The sequence below is a fragment of the Cryptomeria japonica genome, chromosome 7 (genome assembly GCF_030272615.1).
Source record: "Cryptomeria japonica chromosome 7, Sugi_1.0, whole genome shotgun sequence".
In the NCBI taxonomy this organism is placed as follows: Eukaryota; Viridiplantae; Streptophyta; class Pinopsida; order Cupressales; family Cupressaceae; genus Cryptomeria; species Cryptomeria japonica.
In genome coordinates, this window is record NC_081411.1 from 156334827 (window position 1) to 156358926 (window position 24100).

At 33.2% G+C, this 24100-nt stretch overlaps 1 protein-coding gene across 1 annotated transcript; it reads left to right on the forward strand.

The window, feature by feature from the left end:
• The first annotated feature begins 20129 nt into the window (after positions 1-20129).
• On the forward strand, positions 20130-20675 carry LOC131856528 (uncharacterized). The gene has a single exon (XM_059208352.1). It carries the CDS (start codon positions 20130-20132, stop codon positions 20673-20675), a length of 546 nt encoding a protein of 181 aa, XP_059064335.1.
• Positions 20676-24100: the final 3425 nt, after the last annotated feature.

The following is a 24100-nucleotide window of genomic DNA, read 5'->3' on the forward strand; positions in this document are numbered from 1 at the left end:
TGGCATGGCAGTGTGCACCTCGACATCACCCCGCATCACGTCGTCACACGACATGGCTCTACCCTATACCTATCGGTAGGTCACATGGAAATGTGTACTACATCCCGCATTGTGTCTCAGTACAGCATGGCAATACTCCAAGCAGACAAGGCACGTAATGGACGTATCCCACATGGTAGTGTACCCTACGGATAAGGCACACGCTAGTCACACCCTGCATAGAAATGTTCCTCTCAGGATACTCGCCGTAAGCCAGAGGTATACATGGCTAAGGTCTACCCACAAGTCTACCAACACTAGTCAGTTGGCAACTTATGTAAGAAAATAACACGCCTCTCATGAAGACAAGGCAACAAATGCTCCAATAAAATCCATCAATATGCTCAAGAACTATCATCTATATGCTCAAAATAAAGGATAGGAATTAGGCTGGCACACATGAACCTCGTAAATCAGTTCATCACAAGGGGAAGTATTGAGTACACCTATGTTACAGTTTCATTACAAAACTATATCTTTCCTCAAAATAGGGAAGCTAAAGTCACTTTGCATTGACATTACTCGTACGTTGTTCATACTATTCAAGGAATGGTGACTTCTACTACTACCCCTTCACATATTGACTTATCAACAACCCATGGGTTGGCACTCAGTAAGGAAACAAATAAGAACATCACATAGATAGGTATGGTTTCCCATACTCATAAGCAAACATATTCCCCATGGTTGATTACTTCACCATCCCCTGGGCACACATAGCAAGTACGGGTTTTCTTACAACACACACAGAATAGCACCATTACTTGTTTAGTCACATTTACGAGGAGTACTTTACATTATGCTAACATATACTTAAGGGAAGTTTTAATTATGCTTTACACATGAATCACTAAATAAAGTTTACTCTAGATACACATACTGAAATTCTCAACAATTCAATTTTACATAAAGAAATAACATCATTCTGATATCTTTCTCAATTTTCCCCTAAGCATGTTCATTCACATTACTAACTATGCAATTTCCCTTTCCAAGATGAAAAACTTTTCCCTTTCAATTAGAAGCCCAAAGCAGCATACAATTTCATGTGCATTATAAGAATTCTTTTTCTTAAATCACTACATTCTAAATAGTATTTCAAAAACAACAAATCCTATAATTTAGACAAGAGGAGGAAGAGAGTTGGAGAATCAACTATTTCCTACGAATACACAAGAACTTCAAGATCACACCATATGCTTGGATATAAGTCTATCATTTTAGTTGCACGGTTTTCATTTCACTATCTTTTAGGAAGGTGTCAAAGCATCCTAACATGACATTTCTAATCATTATTGTTGCACTATAATGTTCTAGTTTTCTGAACAAGGATTCAAGACAACCAAATTTTCTTTTGTAATACAAGTCTTCTTGAGAACAATCACTATTCGTAATACAATACAATACAATAACACATCAAATCTAACATTGAAGATTCATAATACGACAAGGAGGTAAATGAAGAGCTATCTACTAGATATCACACATTTAATGCATACAAATTAACAAGTCTTTCATTTACTCTTTTCAAAACATAATAAGACAATTACCCATATCCAAAGCAAGTTAAATGGTGTGTCACTTAATAGGTCCTAAATCACACTAGTTGAATAAGCACATAAAACAATCTTTTGAGGAGCACATTAATACACTCTTGAAGCTACTACAACATGTCCTCTTTTGGTATGCCTTTAACATCAAGCAATTTTCACAAAATCACTATGTGCATTTTAATGCACCTTACTTAAGATGGAATTTAATTATATTACTCCTACCAAGCACATGGAGAGTCCTTAATGCAAACATACAATTTTCTATCATTAACCAAAAATTAACTCCCAAACCAAAACCCTTTAACAATCTAAAACACAAAAACATTATGAGGCTCACACAAGGGCTCAAGAAATATCATCCTTTCTCTTGCAATAAGAAAACTTAAATAAGAGATAATTACCCATATCAAATCCTTTTAATTTACTAGAGAGAGAAGAGGAAGAGTCATAATCACTCAATTTACTACATAATAAGCATTAGTATTTGCCATACTAGTCTTTCAAGTGGAGAATCATTAAGATAGATCAAAACCATAAACAAGCACATTTCGTACTTTTAGATTCAAGATATTAACAACCAACCTAGATGGATTAGTCAAAAGAGTAAAACAAGTCAAGATTGAAGGTACATATGACTCCCTTTCAAAGTAAGAGAAATCGTAGACCAAGACCTCAATAAGCAGACAAAACACCTATAATTATTTCCAAAATACCCACATCAATAAGGTGAAAATAAGGTGTGAACACACACATTACACACAAGTAGGGTTTGTTAAATCACACCCTCACATCAAGGTGGGCAATCATACAACATAAGGTAGACACACACACACCAACTAAGGGCACAAGTGATACCAGAGATCCCAGTGTTGCAACATGGGCTCTGATACCAAGTGTAATGCCCCGCCAGGAAACCCCTATGGGTTTAAGTTAAAAACACTCAAATAGAGTAAATATTTTTTTTTTTTAATAATAATATTTAAGAGTATTACTGATTAGATACAATGTTAAGATAATTTGGAGTTATCTAAAACTTAGATAGCACAGCGGAAGGCAAAACGATCCTAAGGAGTTTCCCAACGTGATTACATAACCTAACACCTAACTCAACTTGCGTCGATTGATCCAATAAATTGGATGACTTAAATACGAGATAATGCATACGACATGGTCATATCTATGTTCAACAAATTGATGTCTTAGAATTTTTTAGGAAGCGTTCATTTATTTCGGGTGGATAGGAGGCCATCACGAGGTTATTTACTCATTGCACTTTAAATCATAATTACATTAATAGGCCTCCCAAAAGGTTCAAAGCATTTAATATAATGAAGTTCATTCATTTGGGTTTTAAGATAGCCACCCACATTTGATATCTTTCTTAAATATTAAAAGTATGGTTAATAAGATGAGATTCATTCATTAAGGATTAAACTACAATTAATAGAGTGTGGTTCCCTCATTAAGGTTTAAGCATAACCAAACTAAAGAGTTCGTAGTTCTTTTACGAAGGGTAAAATGTGCGTAGCCATAGAATTCATTCATTGAAGTTTTAATAATACTAATAGATGGGCTAAATTCATTAAGGTGAAAATGTATTAGGAACACATGAGTTCATCCTTTAGATTAGAATATAGTTAGCAAGATGATATTCATCATTACAAGATTAAAATATAAGTTCATAGTGACGTTCTTCCATTAGGATTAGAATATGTCTAACTTATTGCATGTCACTCATTTTAGTTAAATGTAGTTAATACGAAGAGATAATTTTACTTAAATTAAGATATAAACAACTATACGAATACTTCCCTTTTTAGTTCAATTTAACAATCATAAAGAGAAATCTTTTATTAGGGTTATAATTATGGATAAATAGTTGAGTTCACCCAATTTTCAAGTTAATTTTGGTAAGGATTTTTTGTTGAGATTAAGACATGAAATAGCTAAACAAATTCCTCCAATATAGTGAAACATAATTAACATGGCGTTACTCATTTACTAAGATAAAAGTAAATACCTATATGATGTTCATCCTTTAGATTTCAAATTAGGAAATTACGACATTAGTACTAACTTTGTTACCCATACACATTTGATCAATTTACCATCTTATATCAAGATAAAACAATAATGGTATCCTAATGAGATTCTTTCCACTATTACTTCTTTTAATTAACATAATTCAAATACTTTTCCATAATCATAATTTACAATCTTTTATGAACCTGATTACTACATTTATCAAGATGAATAATTTTATGCACATTGATTTAAATTCATTAAATTCCCACCATACATTTATACAAGATAACAACCATACATGATAACTTAAAGCATGAAACAAAGAAGGTTAAGAACATCGCATAACACAGATATGATCTCGGAGTTCACCCCTAAAGGGCTACATCTCCGGGTCTGCTCAACTGCAAGACCCCTCTGGCATTTAATATAGTTAGGAATACATAATTAATATGTCTTTTACATCTTTTCCACTTAGGCGAACACAACCAATATACAATGACCACTTGATCCACAAATCCTAATTGACTTCCACGTATGGGCAAAACCAACTGAGCATGTTAAAAGGAAGTACAAGGTTCATTGCCCAACAGTACTCAATTTAGAGACCTAAGACTTAACAGGTGCCCAAATTTTGACAACGACAGGTTCCAAACAAATACATCAAGGTTTGCCATCACCTTAAACAAGGCAAATGCCGAACTTAAACTTACAAATTTTCCCAATCGATACATTATCAAGCTTCCATTTATTCTACTAGCATATCGATGAAGTAATAAGAAAATATACGAAGATAATTTAGATTCATAATCCATACACTCCTATACTTTAGTTTTCATTTCTAAAATTCGCGGATGGTCATAATCATTCAAATCGAAAGACAATACTTATTACTGAAAAGAAAGCTTCAGACAATACTTATTACTGAAAAGAAAGCTTCTTATTAAAATATATTATCTAATGTTAACAAAAGTGTTTTATTTCAAAGATAATCAAATAAAAAAAACATTATTTAACCTCATTTCAAAAAATTACTTTCCTTTTAGAACTGGGTTCCAAATTTAAATGTTCATTAATATAAGTTTACTAATCCAAGATTAATAAATTTTATTTAATCTACAAATTGAAAAGAAATATGCAATCTTCATTATTTAATATATATAGCAACTAAAATCTAAATTTATATAAAATAGATTTTCTACAACTTTATTACAACTTCTTTTATTCAAATCCCATTGCATTTATTGTTTTCTTTCCTTGTATAAATGTTAATATTATATTTTTTTTTTTCCTTAAAAAAAAATATATAAAAAGAATTAAAACAAAATTTATTTTTTACTTGGTGGGAACCCTGGCCTATGGCGCAGGTCCCTGCAGCCCACAGTGTGGACGTATGCCCTGAGAAACCACATTGTGGTTGCAGGTTTCTTGCAGCCCACAGTGTGGATGCAGGCCCTGCGAGCCACACTGTGGTCGCAGGTCTCCCTGCGGCCCACATTGTGGATGCAGGTCTCCCTACGGCCCACATTGTGGACGTAGGGACGGGCCACATTGTGGACGCAGGTCCCTGTGGACCACAATGTGGTCGCAGAAGATCTGCGAGCCCGCGGGGAGAAGAAGATAATGCCTACCAAACCCTAACGCCCCTTTTGATAATATTTTTTTTTTAAAAAAAGAAAAAAAACAATAAACATTGTCAAAGTAGCCATGAAAACAACAGTTTTGATACACATTTTTTTGTATTTACAGTCAAAACAAAAGGGGTTTTCAATAGTTTCTCTTTTTTTATTGAATATTCCGGCAAAGAATAGGGAAGATTTTCTCCTTTCAAAATGTCCAAGAAGCCATGACAAATCTTGAATCCAAGAACAACCAAGCTTTCAAAACTGAAACTAAATCTTAAAAACATTCATGGGTAGTATCATTTCTATTTTTCCAGCATTTCATGGAGAACATTCAAACACCAATTTGTTTTTGATTCAACAAATAAATAAAAGGGTAGTATGGAATCCTACCTCATAATGCATTCCGGGCATGACTTGAAGGAGAGCTCTGCCTACAACTCATAGCAAAACTCCATTTTCTCCTTTTCTTTCAAAATAGGTCACCAAAAGAAAGAACCCCCCAAAATATTTCAAAAACTAGGTTAAAAATGAGAAACCCCTCTTTTTGACCTAATTTCCAATTTCGAATTTAAGCATTTATTTTCTAAATTAAAAGAAAATGAAAATGGAAATCATTCCTTTCCATTATTCAATACATCTTATTCGCTTTTCTTATTAAAATTAAAATGCTTCTATTTCTAACTGACTTTAAATCTTTCCTTTCTAAAACACATAACTCATTGAATTCATTATTTTTAAAATTAACTATTAAATTAACTTGCTATAGCATAATAAAGCAACCTTTTTAATAAATGACTAATCTCATGAAGGAGATCTATTTATTCTAATTTTCTCAACTAAAAATGCGTAAATGAGCACATTAATCCAAGTTAAATACTTTAAGCTTGCTACAGTAATAATTAAAGCGATTTCTTTAAATTAATGACTAATCGTATACAAGAAACTACTTATTTTAAATTTATAAAGTACTAATGCGTACATCTACTCATTAAATTGAATTAAATATTTAGGATAACAAACTCCACTTACCCCACGCAAGGCATGCAAATCGAGGAAGTCCACCAAATCACACGACACGCAACCCAATAAAAAGAAAGCCCCACAAACCACACACGATGCTCACCTGACCATGGCTAAGGCAATACGAGAGTTTTATGACCACCAAATCCAAATTCTAAGGATGAAGGAGGTATACTCAACCCTGCAAATCCCAAAGGAGATGAACCTCTCCCTAGGCGGTATTGTACCTGCAATCTCCTGCACCCATGAATTCATGCAAGCATACATATACATATACATATTCAATGAGGGCGTTAGCTCGAGATTTAACACAAGAGTTAGGAAACAATTACATTTACACAAGAATCGACGCAAGAGCACAATAATAAGTATGCACAATTATTTATATTATCTAAACTACACATTGCATCACGGTTAGCCTACCATTCAAGAATGCCACATAGGAAGTCAACCAAGGTCAAACGGGTTTTACAAGTCCAACTAGGGTAGGGGCATTACACCATCCTCTACATCCATACTCTCAGCTGTCGGTTGATCATCTGTAGCTATTGTTTTTACTAGTGGGGTAATCAAAGGAGGTGGGGGTAAGTTGTCTCTAACCTTGATACTAGGTGGTCCACCAACTTTACCTTTCCCCTTGTCTCTATCTTTCTGATAAACTTTTATGGGTTTGGGGTTCCTGTATTCTTCTTGTTTTTCTTTTTCAACTAGGAATATATCCCATCGATTTTATGTTTCCTTAGTCACCTCATTGACTCTTCCAACCATTAAAGCAATGTGTCGGTGTGCAGTGGAAAATACTGACCAGTTGGCTTGAGCAATTAGGTCATCAATTTCCTTGGGTGAGTTTACTAGATATACAACAAGTAGCTTTTCAATATTTATCTTCTTGTCCAATTCTACTACTACTTGTCTTCTTGCTTCCAGTCTATTAAATAGTTCATCTGGAATTTCATTTACTACTTCCATCAAAAACTTTTTATACATATCCATATGCAATATAACACTATTTTCAACTTGTTCTTTTTCATCAACTGTCAGAGTGTCATATATTTTCTCTATATTCTTCAATTTACCTTCCTCTGTAATTTCATTTAGCAGTATATCAAGAGGGGCCAAGTCTTTGTTTGTCCTCTTCTTCTTTTTGGGGGTAAGTTTCTTCTTCTTGGGTGTAGCCTTTCTTACTGGAGATCTCACTGCTTGTTGTTTTTGTCTTGTCCTCCTAGGTGAGGGTTTGGTTGCCGGTGAGGGATCTCTTTTCCTTCCAACTCCTTTGAAAGTTACAGGCATGTCACTCTTCGAAGAAGTACCTACCGGTGATAGGTGAGTTTCAGGTTGTGGAGTTGCTAACTCATCCTCTGCTATACCGGTTTTCTTTAACACATCTTCTTTGATGGCTTTTTCTTGTCTGGAACCTTTCCTTACAACTTCCTCAACCTTTTTCACTCTTTTCTTTGATTGTATTTGGCTTTCAATAGTTTCTGCACTACCAAATATTTCTTCCTTAGGTTCTCTGGGGGATTCTAGAAGTGCTTTAGCATATGTTTCAATTATATGATCATCTATTTCATAGCCCATCTCGGTTACCCAAACTATCCTAGGAATGATTGCTTCCATCCAGACTTCATCCTTCTTGATTACAAAGCATATTTCATCTTTGTATTTGTCGACAGTCTTTTGTGATAACCTGATTCTTTTCTTCATTTTGGCCTTTAATGCTTGAAAGAAGTCATGAATATTGTTTTCCTTGTTTTCTCCCATGTTATTGAATAGTTATGTTAACTGTTTACCTACCAGTATATCATATCCAAGTTCTTTGTAGCCTATACCAGGAACCTATTTGGTTATGTGTAGCATCAGACATACTAGCAGATTTCCAAACCTGAAAGTTCCTTTCTTGTCCTTCTTAATCTTTCCAAGGTTGTCAATTAATTCATCTTTTAACCACTCACATATATCAATCTTTGCATTGTCTGTGACCATATCATAAGAACTCTTAATGCATAAACTTGAAACTGAATTGAGTCTATTTGCATGAGTAGCTTTATACCCTAATATCATGATGATAAATCTTACATTAATGTCTGTTACATCATTAACTATTAGGGACCTCTTGTCGAATGTTGCACCAGTTAGGTTTATAACTAGGTCACTGGATACCTTCTTGGTTTTATCTGGCCTCTTACCGGTGGTCGATAACCTTGTGACAACTTTCACAACTTCCTTAGTAATTTTGTGGATTGCATCTAACCAAAAAAATTCACCATGTACCCTGCTTAAGACTATCCTAATCACATCCTTGGGGAATTCAAGAATGCTAAGGATCTCTGTAAATCCTAGGGTTTCAATGATCTTGTGTTCATCTTTTACATTGCCGGTTTTATCACATATCACAGTTTTAAACATAGTCTTAATTTCTCCATCTCCTAGTTCCTCAATGTTGCAATGGATGTACATTATGGGGTCTTCAGCATAAACAACTCCCTTGGGAATTTGAGAAAAAGCACTTAAGGTATCATCGTTCATAGCTACCTTGGGAACTAACTGAAATACGGACCTAGGTCTTTTTATCACTTCAACAATAGTAGGGTTTGCTATATATTCAATTGCAAAGGTGGATGCCATGATAAAATACCTTTTACTGCCTTTAGGATGGATGATTGCTTGGAGTGTTCTTGCTTCTTGCTCGAAATGTCTTAGCTTGGAATCTTCGCGCTCTTCATAGGTTTGAAATCTTGGTGAAATGAAATCGAGCCAGAACCTCAATTTTATAGTGTCTTTTTGCCATCTACCACATTAAATGCATGTCGATTAAGTGTTCACTTAACATTGTTTCCCAGTAAGAAGTAATTCCCAACTTCTTATCTCTAACCAAGGAAATAATAGCATATGTGTCATTAGATTGCCAAACCCTCAAGGAAACTTTCTTCAATTAGATGATGAACTTCCTACCGATGGAGCACTGCTCTATCCTGCCGGTGAAGCATCACTTTGTCCTGTCGGTGAAGCATCACTCTATCCTGCTGGTGGAGTATTGATTGGTTCTACCGATGGAGGGGTATTCCCAATATTTAGATCAGCTTTTCTAATGCATTGTTTTGAGAATTCTTTCTTAACCTCTTCAACCTTTCCTTTACCTTTCAAGGTAGAAATTTTATTGTCTGTCGGTGTTCTTTTACTTCTACAGAATTTAGCAATATGCCCAATCTTATTACATGCATAACAAGCTACATTATTCTTCTAAATAGCTTTCCCATAACCTATGCCGGTTTGTGTTCTACATTGATTAGATAAATGTCCAAATGTTCCACAAACATAACATCTCACATTCATTCTGCAGTTTTCAGAGTTGTGACCAACTTTGTTGCATTTAGAATATTGACCGATGGGTGTGTTGATATTCTGATGATTTCTAGATCTACATTCATTTTCGCTATGACCATACTTATTAAACTTAAAGCATTTTCCATTGAATTTATAAGTATTAGGTTGTATTACCAGTTTGCTGTGATCCTAAGTATTTGCAGTACCGGAGCTTTCACCAACTTCAAAGCCAATTCCTGAAGTGTCACCTTTAGGTTTTTTATTTTTTAGTAAGGTGCCAAGTTCCTCTGAGTTTTTCTTGAATTTTTCTTTGTGTTGATTTGCAGTTTCTAGTTCTCTTTCTAAGACTTCTTTTTGTCTCATCAGTTCATTTGAGTCATTCTGAGCATGCATCAGATCCGTCTTCAACATGTCATTTTCATAGCTAAGTCTTGTGTTCTCATTTGCTGCATCACTTAGTCTTCTGGTCAATTCTTCTTCATTCTTCTTCCTATCCTCAATCTCTTTGCAAAATCTCATAGTCATATCTTGCATCTTATTCTTTGTTGCCATGTTCTCTTGTTTTAGCTTGCTTATCATATCATTAAGTGATTCCTTTTCATCATTCTCATTTTACAATTTTTCACAAAGTTCTCTTCTCTTATTTCTTGCAACATTAAGATTTTCTTGAAGTGCCTGAATGATATCCTGAGCTACCCTTAAATCATCTTCTAGTTTGATATTTTTCAATTTCTCCACATCATAGTCTGTAAGAGCTCCTTCAAGTTGCTTCATCAGATTTTCCATCTTTACTGGTGTCAAGATCTTCCTCAAGCTATTAGGCTTCTGAAAATAGAGGACTAGGCTCTAATACCGATTGTTAGGAATCCCAAAGATACTAAGAGGGGGGGGTGAATCAGTATCTAACCGGTTTATAGAATTTCTTATCTTAAAACATGCAAAACATATTATAACAATATATCAATATGCAAGAAATAATGTAATAAACAGAATTAAGAACATCCACATGAAAAGCACACCATAACACAAGGATTTAATGAGGAAACCTGGTGTGGGAAAAACCTTGGTGGGATTTGTGACCCATAATATTCACTCACTGGCCAATAAGAGAATATTACTTACAATAGGGGTCTGCACATGCAGGAAGGCCAACTGCCAAGAGCTCACTATTCAACGGGAAGTCACACTGACTTACAATGAGGATTATACAAATCCAATATCTTGTACTGCTTTACAATAGCATCTATAATGCCTGATCTAGTATCGGTTGCTGCTCTGCTTCTTACATAAACCCTTAGCCTATATTTCACATAATAGGTCTACCTAATATTTTCCTTATTGCTTACTTCACTTATCTCAAAATATCTTCAATGATCTCTTTTATATATGAGTCATTTTACAATATGCCAAGTCGGCTTACAAAATAATAAACAAAATATAATATAACAAAAATCCTGTCAGCCTCTGTGCCAGTATACTTCTTTTCTTTTTGCCGGTGTCGATGTCCTGAGTGCCAGTGTAGAGTGTAATCTGTTGATGCCAGTATAATCCCTTTGCCAGTGCCATAGGATTGCAAGTTGCCATCAATGACAAAACCTTCAATCACATACAATGTCTCATTGGAGTGTGCATATGCCAATAACCACTACCAAATGCGAGTAATGTATAATCTTCTTCTCTAATTCATAATCCTCAAACATGGGTAATCCACTATTTCTTGTTATATATTTGCATAGCCAGGTGCCAACAACAACCACAGATCCTATTGGATAGTCATAACCATCATCATCTACTTGAGGAGTGGTTAGCTTATGTTTTGGCTCCAACCATCGAGCCAACCAATACTATGTCCCATCTTCATTGTCCTCTACTGCAACAACATCATAGACATATCCTGTGCACAAATCAATTTTATTTTAATATTTAATGAGATATAAAAACAAAAATATACACTGTAAGATTTCATATATGTACTATTTAATAAATCAAAACAAATTTCAAAAACAATTATACCTTGTTGTATAGTATCTGAAATGCAATCATAGTCATTTGATGCAAATATGTGATCCATATCTTCATCAGTTCTTTCATGCGGATCATTTGCATCTATGGGTGTCAATTATCTTTGTTGCCATTCTTCAACCCATTCTTTATTCTCACAAAGTTCCCAATCTCTGGAAACACAAAACTGACAAAAGCAAGCAAGCTCCCTTGTAAATATAGTCCATGTGTTTGAATTAGAACTCTTAAACAAATTCCATTTAGCTGATCCAATGATGGTATTACAATCATGCCGAATAGGAATACTATCTTCCTCTACCAACCAGAAGAAACATTGAATTGCAGAGTTCTTAGTTGATCCTTTTGACAACTTTGAATTCCACCAATCTACAACTGCACGAGCATCTCTGAATTTCACTGCATCCTTGAATTTCAATTGTTCTCTAGCAAGAGCTCTTTTTACATAGGCACCAGCTCCATCGCGTTCCCCCTTACCATGTCCGGCTTCAAAAAAAATCCATAAATGTTGGACATTGGTTTTCTTGTGAACTCTGCATAGCCAATAAAATATTCTTGCATTTTTGAATTGTCCAGTGCAATTATCTGACCATAACATATGTTATTTCATGTCAATTTCTCTTTCCTTAAGATTATCATAAAATACCTCGAAGCAATGCTGAACAAACTCTGATGAGTGTAATCGATTATCACTAACATAGAAATGATACTCCCTCAAAAAATTTATGTTATCTTATGTACTGTCATGGTCATGTCTATATATAATGTGCACAAATATGGTCACTAGCACTAAGTTGTAGTATTGTGATTGAGTTTCCTCTTGTGGTTTTAGAGTATAATTTTCTACAAAATCCACAACTGATACTATTGTTCCAACTAGAAATGTGTTCTTGCATATGCAAAACTATCCATCAAGCCATCAGGTATGTTGGGAATGTTTCACATATTTTGGAACAATATGACTTATAAACTCACTGATAAATGCATTCACACTATTATGTTTTGTAATCAATTCAAAATGTTTCCCCATCTTTCCATCCTTTAAAGGGTATTCTATATTTTTAAATATCCTAACATCAACCATTTTTTGTCCAAACTCAAATGAAACATGTTCATGCAAACATTCACCTATCAAAGAATAGTTCCCACATAAATTGCAAAGGCCATATTTGCATGAAATGGAAAGAAATAATTTCTCATTAGGTGGTTTACAAAAATAAACTTGCAATACTATATTTTATAGTTTCAGGTGGAACATAAACACCATAATCCTGCACAAGATCATTACCATGCAACATACAATGTATATATCAAAAAAAATCATAATTATAATGAAATTGAACATGAGTTTTACAACAACAATATATTCTTTGTTTATTGATTAAAAAATACCAGGGTTTGCATGTTTCAAATGATCTTTGACTAATTCGTAAATTCATTAACACAAATTCATCACTCAATTTTTTAAAGAATTCAATTTGAGTCATGTCAAGAAGATGTTTTGGATGAGGATCATGAATTTTTCATCCCACCCTTAACTTTAAAAAAAAGTCTAGCATTTGATGAAACTCTAGTGTTATCATGCCAAAATTTTGCGATTAATTGTTTAGTTTCATCATTTAATTTCATGTCTGACCTTTGAAGTCTACCACTAAAACTCCAACAATGGTTTAGTGGATCAATTTCAATTGTGTCTCTTCTTTTGGCTGCTCTTGACAAGGTTCTACAATGTAAGTTTAAATATCCACTTATATCACTTAACATTCTTTTTCTAACAATTGTTTTGTCAACTATTGCAGTTGTTATAACTCTACATGTCACATTCTTATCTTTAGATCGACTTGTTTTTTGGATAGAATCGATGGCACTGATAGCAGTAGATACAACTTAGTTATACGATTCATCTTTTCTTTTTGGTTTTGCATAAATACCTATATTTTTTCATGACTTTATGCATTTTTAACATTGTTATTAATTGTAGCATTAATTGACATTGAAATCCTAACTTTTATTATAAAAAAATTGTTTATATAATCTGTTCACATGTGTTTTGATTTTTCTCCAAGAAACTAACCCATTAACATTGTCTAGCACATTGCTATCAATAGTAAACAAATTATATTCATTTTCTTTCAGAGAGGATGGTGTAATATTTTCAATTTTTATTTCTTTTGTATTGGTGTATTAAATTTATATCCAACTTCATTTAAATCATCAATTTGATTGGCATCATAGTCTTGGGGATTTAAAAATATACCAGGATTCGTATCCACATGAACATTTGCATCAACAATCATACCCATGTTTAGTTCTACATTTCTTGCATCCATCATGATCTCTTTAATGGTGTCATCTACAACGGGCACTAAACTAGATGCTTCACTGTTATTTAATTGTCGTTGTTGTGATCTTCGATCTCTTTGGAATTTTGCCTCCTCTCTTTGTGCTTAAATTCCGTCCATTGCCATTGTCTTCTTTTGTTTCTTTTGACATTACTTAGAACCCATCTTTACAAACTCCTCTTCAAAAAATAATATTTCTTTTTATTGAGTTCTTCTAAAATTTGTGTAAAAAAGATAAAAAAAAGTAGTACCAAATGCTGTAAAAAATGTTTGTCAGTACGGACTCCAATGATAATCGGGTAAATTGATGCAATCTGTCCTTTTTTTGATAGTAATGGTAATTGAGGAATGGGCCCCCGTTTTGAAAACGGGGGCCTGTTCCTAAAACCAACGGTTAAAAAAAGGAACGGGCCCCCATTTTATAAATGGGGGCCCATTCTGTGGAAGTTGATTCCACAACCCACCACTTGCCTTGGGATTAGGTTTGGGATAGGCCTAGGATGGCCACATCTTAGATGTGGACCTGCAAATTCAAATCTCCATGAACGAAAACACAAATATGAACTTTTGAAATAGTTTACGTGCCTCTAATTAGAGAATTTTTTTACGAAATTAAAACCCATTTCATACTATACTATCTAGATTATAAATATGTAAATTTATTTAAAAATTGATTATTTGAACTATTTTTCATTTAATTTAATACTAAATTGGGTCCATAAACTTGAAATATTAACTAATTTTGTTAATTTAATAACTTTTTTATGTTATTGAATTTTTTTTTAAAAAAGTATATGTCATCAATCTACACAAAATTCTTTTCTATTTAAAAAAAAAGGAAAAAATGTTAATTTTACATCAAATTATGTGGGCCGTACATGTCAAATTTTTAAAAAGATAATTACAGTCATTAAAAAATTAATTAAAAAAAAAATTAAAAAAAAATACAGAAAAATATGCTCATCGATATTCAGTGTGTTACAAACCATTTCCCAAAATGGTTTGAGAAAGTAATATTAATTGTGTCAAAAAGTGTGGGTCGTACACATGCATGGTATGGTCTTGAAACATGCATTTTTAAAACATAGTTTTCAAAACTTCATTCAAAAAACTATTTTTTATTATGTGGGTATTAAAATAAATTACATATTTGGAAAGTAGACTCAGAGGGATATCTTTTATATTATTGACTTTTTCCAAGATTCAATGTCCAAGTGTTTCAAAATTTAAGCTCAAATGAGACAAAATCTGAAATCAGGGAAAACACTTCCACTTTTTGGCCAAAAAGTGGACTCAGCTTCTTGTACTGACCCTCTTCATGAATGTTCTTGGGTTTAATAGAAGGAGATGTAGAAGAGAATTCAAGAGGGCCAATTAATCTTTTAGATTCTTAAAGCTTACATCCAAATTAATAATTTTTTTTTAATTTCTTAACTCAAGAATCTAACAAGATTCACATTATCTTTATTACTAAGACTTGACTTCTAGATCTTAGCATCCTTCTAGGTTTTCATAGGACTTGAATCATTCAAGCTTTTGAAATTTTGACTATTAAGTCAAAGGTCTAGTTAATTAACTCCAATCTCTAACATTTTGTTATCACTATATGCTATCCTATTGTTTGAGAAACTTATATCCATGACTACCTAATTGTCTTCTATGACAATGATCTCCTTTTCTTTATGAATCATCTTATTTTTCTCTTTTGGGTCTTCTTCCATTGATATTATAGTTGCCTTAAGATGGTCTAGTTGACTTAACCCCTCCATTTATCTATTCCTCTACATTTCATTGTACAAACTGGTCTGACTCAGATGAGGACATGGTAAGATTGTCTATCTGTTTATTTTTATTTTATTTGTGAGTCTTCTCACCTTTGCAACCATTAGAATACAAGGGGAAATCTCAACAAACAAAGGAAGCTCAAAACTCTTGGTAGGATTATTTTTTAAAGTAGAAGTAATGAGAGAGGCGTTGTTAGGAATCAATTGCTTCCTTATAGGCTATTTTTTGCAATCATTGCTGAAATGTCCATATTTTCTGTAGACTTGATAGTAAGCTCTAGTATTTACATATTCAATAGGTTAAACACAAGATCTAAATCTTGAGTGAAGGGTAACATGATTGGGAATGAGAGAGTTGACAACCACATCAACACAAATCCTAGCAAAGATAAGCCCAAATTTATTTCTGGTTATTCTATCCATCACCAAAAGTTTCCCGAATGATTTAGTAATCCCTCCTAAAATTCTAGAGGCCCAAAAATCTAGGGGAAGGCCTAAGAGATGAGTGCATGTTGAAACCACAACCTACGATCCTTCCCAGGGTCTAACCTTGGCTTCCATTAACAAAGAGATAGGAAATTTTGAAAGTTGCTACCGTAGGTCTAGGGGCCTTCAATGAGAATATTAACTAAATATTTGTAGTTCACAAAGATAAAGAGAAAAATCCCATTGGGTACGTAATGATTTTAACACTCCATTTAACTTTTCATTATAGTTCAACCCATTTCCTAACTTGATCAATATTAGGATGAAAGTAAAGGAACTCACATACCATAGAAAGGCTTAGTTCAGCAATAGCATCATTCAAAAATTCATCAAGGACCTTGACCAATTGACCCTGGATTTTGCAAGACCCCATTTGCTTAGTCTAGGGGGGAACTTTAACCATTTTATAAGGTTCATTTCCCATTAGTTTTTCAACAAAACTTGTAGGTTCCACTTCAGGGAATAAGGAATCTAGTTGATACAATGGAGAAGCATGGGAGCGTATAGCAGATCTCTAATTTGCCACAATGGGGGTGTCAATATTCTAACCCAAAGTAGCAAAGTCCATAGGGGCCCCATTACTGGAGGGAGCAGATATGCGGATGCATGTGGGGGCTCCTCATCTATGATTCCCATTGCGAACCAATAGTAAGTAAAATCAAGTATGAGCGCTTGGGCACAAAACCCTACCATAGCATTTAACTGATCATTCTAAACATTTATAACATGGATTTTGTTGAAAGGGGTAATAATGTAAAAATTGACTAAAAGGTCACCTCCTCCAATATTTTTATCTTTGTTGAAATCCATGAAATTGTTTAATCTTTATAAAATAATATAGACTTACCTACTAGGTTAGAGATCATCTAGGCTAGGAAAGCAATAAACTTACAAATATAGGAGATTAAAGTTTTAATTATAGATCTAAGAGGGATGTTGGGATTACAAATTGTAGAGTGCCATAAATGTGGGGGATGATATCAAAGGAAGGTAAGACATATTTTCATGAGGTCATCAAAAGAAGAGAGAATAATAATGTCCTTAACTATTTGAATATTAAAGACCAAGTTGTAGGATATGATTTAATAGTTATCAGCATTTCAAAGCAAAATAAGAACTTGGAAGATATATGTGTATATTTAAAATTAAAATGGTGGTGATCTTATCAAATTAGAAAATAACAATATTAGTGTTTCTTAGGATACTTTTGAAATCACAATGATCGAACTTGGGAATGTTACACATGGGAGGCTTGGTGTACCTTAAAACTACCAAGCAATATTGTTTGATCAATCATGCTATCTCCATGAGAACATATCAAATAGAATTCTTAATATTAGTTAACAAGTCAATGTAATAGATAATGGATAGCGTGAATGTTAAGTCAAAGCCTCTTCTAAAAAAGTCAAAGATTGAGGGAGCATAATGTGTGGTAGAGAGTTTAAATACTAGCTTGTTTTTTCAATCTTGAATACTAATGGGGGAGGAATTGGGATAAGATCAAGATAAAGGAAAGCATGGATGAGAAACAGTATAAAAATCGGAGAGTTGAAGAAGAGATAAAGAATCCAACCCAGTTGAACACTAGCAAGGTAAAGGAGGCTTAGGATTAGGCTTCATGGTGATCAAATTTTTTATTTTTCTAAGTTTCATTCTAAATTTCCCCTCTCATTTTTTTTTAGGACTAGGAAAAAAATTGTCTTTTAATCTTTGTAATTACCCTATTGGTCGCCCTATTCATTCATTTTCTTAAAAGAGGCTTAGACATAAGAATCCCAAACATCATTTTGTGTATCAAATTCCTAATTAACATTGAAAATATTGTGTAATCCCTTCATGCCAAGATGGTGGTAGAGATTGAAAATAATTGCCTGGTAAATTCAAGGTACACCAATATTCCCAAGTACGACAATCCCGAGATTGATCTTTAGGCATTCAAAATCCTCTCAAGAAACAATGAAATTATCATTGTTAGAGTTGAAAAGAGAAATTATACAACCATAATTTTGAATAGTCACTAGAATGTCTCTAGAATTCTTGGTTTTCTTAATATCTCTCATCCACTTAAGGAATTTGCTGAATACTCTCTCCAATTTTTTTTGAGATATTCCTTAAAATAATAAATTAATATTTGAAAAACAAATATTACGCCTCTAAACTATATTTGGATTATTTTAACAATGTGTATGCATAATTCTTTCCATTTTTACGAGGCTTCTACCAAAGAGAGTGCCGAGCTGATTCCTTTCGATGACTATATCATATACATGATTTAAAATACACTTAATTTGTTGGTAGGTTTTAATAAATGCTAAATATTGAGGTCGTGTTTGTAATGTATTTTATATTTTTAGCTACCATATCATTCATTGCGTTCATTTCCATTCAAAGACTTTTAAGATTTATTTGATAATATAATTATTTTTTATTTATTACAACTTTACTTAGCACATTTTAAATAAAATTATTGTTCATAATGTATATGCAAGAATAATAAAATAATTTTACTTTTATATTTACATCAAATTTTAGCAACTGTTTAAAAATAGAGAGTGAAATTACGCAATCAATGAATAGAGGCTCACAAAAAATAGTTAGAATTTGAATGGAAAAAGCATGTGAAATAGTATGCACAAGTTTTCATGGATAATTTATGGAGCTAGTAGTCTTATGGATAGTAAAATTGTTACTTATTTTTAAACATTTCTCTTAAATAATATTTTTAAATGAAATATGGTGAAGCCACATGTTTTTAAGAGCAACTCCTTATTTTTAGACTCCTTTTTTCAAATCTTATTTTTCAATAGTTAACCACCTACTGCTCCATTAAAATAAGGAATGATTTCAATTTATTCTTTTTCCTGATTAAAAAATTACAGGAAAACACTCTAGCTACATTAATTTAAACAAAAAGTATTTATAAACAGTTGCATAGAAACGTAAGATAATAAAAGTTAATGAAACAAAAGAAACTAATATATATTTATGAACCTTTTAAAAAATTAAATAACAATAAAAGTAGAAATATATTGTAATCTAGTGCCACTAACTTTGCAAGAATATAGCTGAAACACAATCTGGACAATATACCCATCATTATAGTCTCATTATACTCTCGATTAATTGTGAGACAATCAAGGAATTGAAACCTTTGCATTGCTAAACATGGTCTGGACAATATATCCATTATTGTAGACATGGAATAAACAAGGAAATTCCAAATACTTTGCATTGCTATTTTGTACATGAAAGCAAATAGACTGAAAGTAATCGAACATGAATATTTATATGATTTAAAATCCTGAGTCAATAACACTATTTAGTTCCAACATTATATTGCAATTATTTTGTTTAACAAAGTGTTCCTTTATAACGCTAGACCCATTGATTCAATAATGTATTGCCTGTATTTGAAAATTTTAGCAATGCCCTTTGGAGTATTTCATTACCTTGTTTTCACAAATCAAACATCCCATGTAATGACTAGTTGTTTTAGTTTTCTCCATTGCAACTGAGCCTGTAGCGAAGAATACAATGATGATTTCTTCTTGTCTGGTTATGATACAGTATACAAAGTAAAGAACTTTATGATATGACAAAAGTGTAATGTAAGAAGCATTTGAGGGAAAACAGGAGTTCCACGACCCTGCGAGAGGACCACACCTTCAAGTCATTAAAGCCAAATTCCCCATTCCATTAATTAGATGTTAGTAAGCGCTAGAGTATTTCCTGGCAGTTGTTTCGCCCGTCTAATTAGCTGTAAGGAACAGCCTAAATTAGGGCAAGTCATGTTGGATTCCACGCGTCCAACATTTGACCACCACCAAACAGTTCAAGGGTTCCCTATTAATTCAACGCTTCACTAGCACCGCTTGTCGTACACTGAGCAGCAGCACTGTGAGATTTACAAGTTCAATGGAGACACAGTTTTCAAGAAGTACTATGAGATTTATGGCTCGACCAAAAAGGTACAAGCGGTCCAGGCCATGCTTTTTAGAGAAAGAAGTACAAGGGGAGCAAGAGCAGCAGCAGCTGGCTGCTTATACCCTCATGATGATTTCTCATGCTTATGGAATGACATTTGCTCCTGCACCCAGATTAAGTTTTCCCAGCAAGAGGAAATCAGAGTGGCTTTTGGAGGGGTTTGATTTTGAGGCAGATTTCACAGAAATGCCAGGGCTGAAGGAGGAGAATGAGAAAAAAAGGAATGCCAGGGCATGCAGAAAGAGGAAATTGTTCTCTTTAGAAGCTTTGGACAGAAAAAGGGAAAGCATAAATAACATTTCAAAGTCCTTGCAGGGGCACAAAGAAGTTGCCTCTTCTTCTACCAAAGAAAAGATTCACAAATGCCTGATTTGTGGGAGGGGTTTTACGAGCGGTAGAGCCCTGGGTGGGCACAAAAGTGCTCACACAAGATATAGATCTATTGATGCAACATCACGCCCTCAAGCATTTTTCTAACTAAATTACTCTTCTTCTAGGATCCTAGTTTCAATTGATTATTCATTCGAACAAGAGAATTCTTCAATTATAGTTGTGGGTTGTCAAGCAATGTTCATGTATATTCTTCTATATCTATGCCCATTATTTAGTTTTTAACAATGCCCTTTATGACATTTTTTTATGGCATTATCTTTCATATCCACAGGTTTTCTTGGAGTGCCTTTTTCCGCCATTATCATTCCTGGGTTTGCACTATGCACCAGTTTTAGGGCCTGGAGTTTACACCTTGTAACTATAGTTAATATTTTATGCTAAAAGGATTTATATAGCCATGCTCAGTTGATTTATGTTTTGTTGCATTTGTCTCTATTGTGTGTCTGTGCATGCATGCAATGATATGATAAATCATAAATTGGGTTTTAACTCTCCTGCATATGCTAATCAATTGTTAATGGGAGTGAATATATAGGACATGTTAAAAGCGTCTATAGAATGTTTCAATTCCTTCTCATAATTCTGTAAGTCAATCGTGCTTGGTACATAGTCTAGTTAAGAATATATGAATTATCAGATGTAACTTTCCAGGAGCAGCTTTATCGAGTTTAGTAGTATACGTCATTTTTCTATTATTTCTAGTAGCATATAACTATAACCTGCATGAACCATAGATTTAATCAGGAATACTTGAGATTGTCTTAACAGAGTGAAGTTTGAGGTTCTAGGACTCTTTTATTTTTTGGATATACTCGAGAAAAATACCATCGTCATCTGATCCTGTGCTTGTGAGCATTATTATTTATTATCTTAAAAATTACAGAATGTATGTCGATCTGTGTCTGGATAATAGTTACGTTGCGTCTTTGGTTGAAAGGCAGTGTGCTCCAATTTGGTTTTCAATTTCTATCAAAAAAGGAAAAGCTCTATCCTCAGGCTGTGTAAATACATCTGTTGTGTTTTTGCTTGTGAGCATGCTGATTTATCATATAAACTATGTACATGTTTTAGATGATTGTGTTTCTTGATACGTAATTGCTTTTCGACTTTGGTTTCTTGACTAACTCCATCTATATTTTTTGTGGGGCGCCTCCAAGTTTCCTTACCATGCAATAATTTTTCTTTCTTTATATTTGATAAAATGTATATCACAGTATATTTTTGCTCTCATTTCCTCACCTGAAGCCTACTGATGTTTAAGGCTTTTCATTCTGCCATTTAAATATGATTAATGCATCAGAAATGATATCAAGCAACCATGGTTAAATTCTTCCCGTTGGAAGACGAAAAGCTTTAGAAAATTCCTAGAGGAAAGACATTATAGTTAATAATAATAAGATAGGTTCAAGTCTTCTATGTATTTCAGATGTCCCTCAGGCTGGTAGTTTGCTTTCTCAGTACCCAATATGTCTTTCATCTTCTAGATGATTTTCTAACCGTAAGATTAGGAAAAGTTTTACAATGTTGATCACACAGCTTCAATTTTTTTCTATTTTCAGCCTCCAAAATTTATCAGATACCAAGCCACACATCCTTTTTTAATATGGCCAATGTTATTCTTCTCTTTTGTTTCTATCTTCACGTGGTCAATTTTATTATAGTTAATATTGCGATGGTATTCTACTGGTTTCAGAGTTCTCATCTAGGAGCTTACCTGAGAGGTATTATGATTAATTGACTGTTCTTAAGATTCTGTAGTATTGAGCACACGTGTTCTGCCTTAATTTTTTGATAGATTTTGGATTGGAAGATAAGGAATTGAAAAGAACTGTGATCTATTACTTCTCTACCCATCATTTAGACTTTCAGAGTATTGACACAATTCCTCCTTGTTTATTCTGTCATCCAGAGCTTTATGCAAGCATCAAAAAAATTACAGATAGTGATATGGCATATAAGCATATATGACTTAATGATGGAAGAAGAACTTCTATAACTTGACTTGTTGTATCTAATGATACTTGGGACAATAGCTGATATATATTGTCATATACCACATAGACATATGCATAGATATAATATGGATGTGACAATCATGTTGGTCCTTTTCGTAATCATGTGGATAATTCTTGTATAGGTATGATATTGTATATATACATCTAATATAGTACTTTTATTATTTGATGAGGAGATACTTTATGAGTCAATTGTTATGATCAATTATGTGTATTGATCAAATTGTTGTCATAGTTGATGTAAATTGACACTAGGTGAAATACATTTTAGTGACCAATCAAATATGTAACAATGTGTATTCATGTAAGTGAACTACAATGTCTCTAATCTCATTACATAGGCAAGACCATCTGGATGAACCCTCCAAGCATAGACTAATCCTTAAGTCTTTTCCATATAAAATTTGTTTCATATCTGTAATTTGAGTATTTCATACAATTAAGAGTTAATTGTGTATTAAGTTTGGCAGACTTCTTGTAGGTATAGGTTAATGGAAGTGGAATATACAATATATTGTGGGATAATGTCAGAGTAACAATTGATCATTTAAACATCCATCTTAATTAATTAAGTTGTATAAACGTGTAATGATATTGAGTAGTATAGTATAATGAGTTATACTTTATGCTCCTAGCTTAGATTATTTGGATAAAATTGGAAAGGTATATTTTGTGCATAAAATGGAACAATAATTGATTAAAAAGGCAAAATTGTAATTTAGTAAAGATATATGGATGACAATTGTGTATCATGTTGTCCTTAATTGAGTATGTATCATCATTGCAACCATTCTATTTTTTATCGCACCTTGCCATTGTTGAGATGTATTCCTCATCATTTTATGCAATATCCTTGAAAACTTCCCACGGTAAAAAGGATCAATAATTTCATCCAAATTGCACTACAATTTATTGCTTCATCCTGTAAAGAGAAGGAGAATCCCTTGAAAAGTTAGTTCACATGTTTACCTCATTGTCATATAAAAATTATTTGATCATGTTGATAGCCATGTGGAATCATCTTTTCCTCTTTGTTTTCCTTGTGGTACATGTGCTTTACTCATAACTATTCAAAATTATTCATTAAATCCTAGTAGCATAAGTAATGTTATTAAACTTCCAATTTTGGTATTTGTTTTTTTAAATGACATTTATAGTTGTTACTGAATATCCTTTTATAACAAAAAAATCAGAAATGAGTTTATATATATATAGTTTGGGTCATATGTCTTGGCCTAATAGATCTTTTTTGCCCCAAAATCAACAACTTGGTAGTCAATTTATAAGTTATTATCCTTTCTAATCATGATGGAGGCTCAAATTTGACCCAAAATTATCTTAAAGCATGACTACACTCTAGATTTGATAACCAATTCCCAACTTGACACCCTAGTAAATCTAACGTCCAATAACCAACTAAGACAACAAAAAAGGTAGATATCAATTTATCAAGCACTCTAGATGTACTAGTGAACTTAGATCTAATTGAACAAA

What these genes read in the sequence shown, in the direction of transcription:
- LOC131856528 (XM_059208352.1), top strand. Translation starts at nt 20,130, where the DNA reads ATGGAGACACAGTTTTCAAGAAGTACTATGAGATTTATGGCTCGACCA.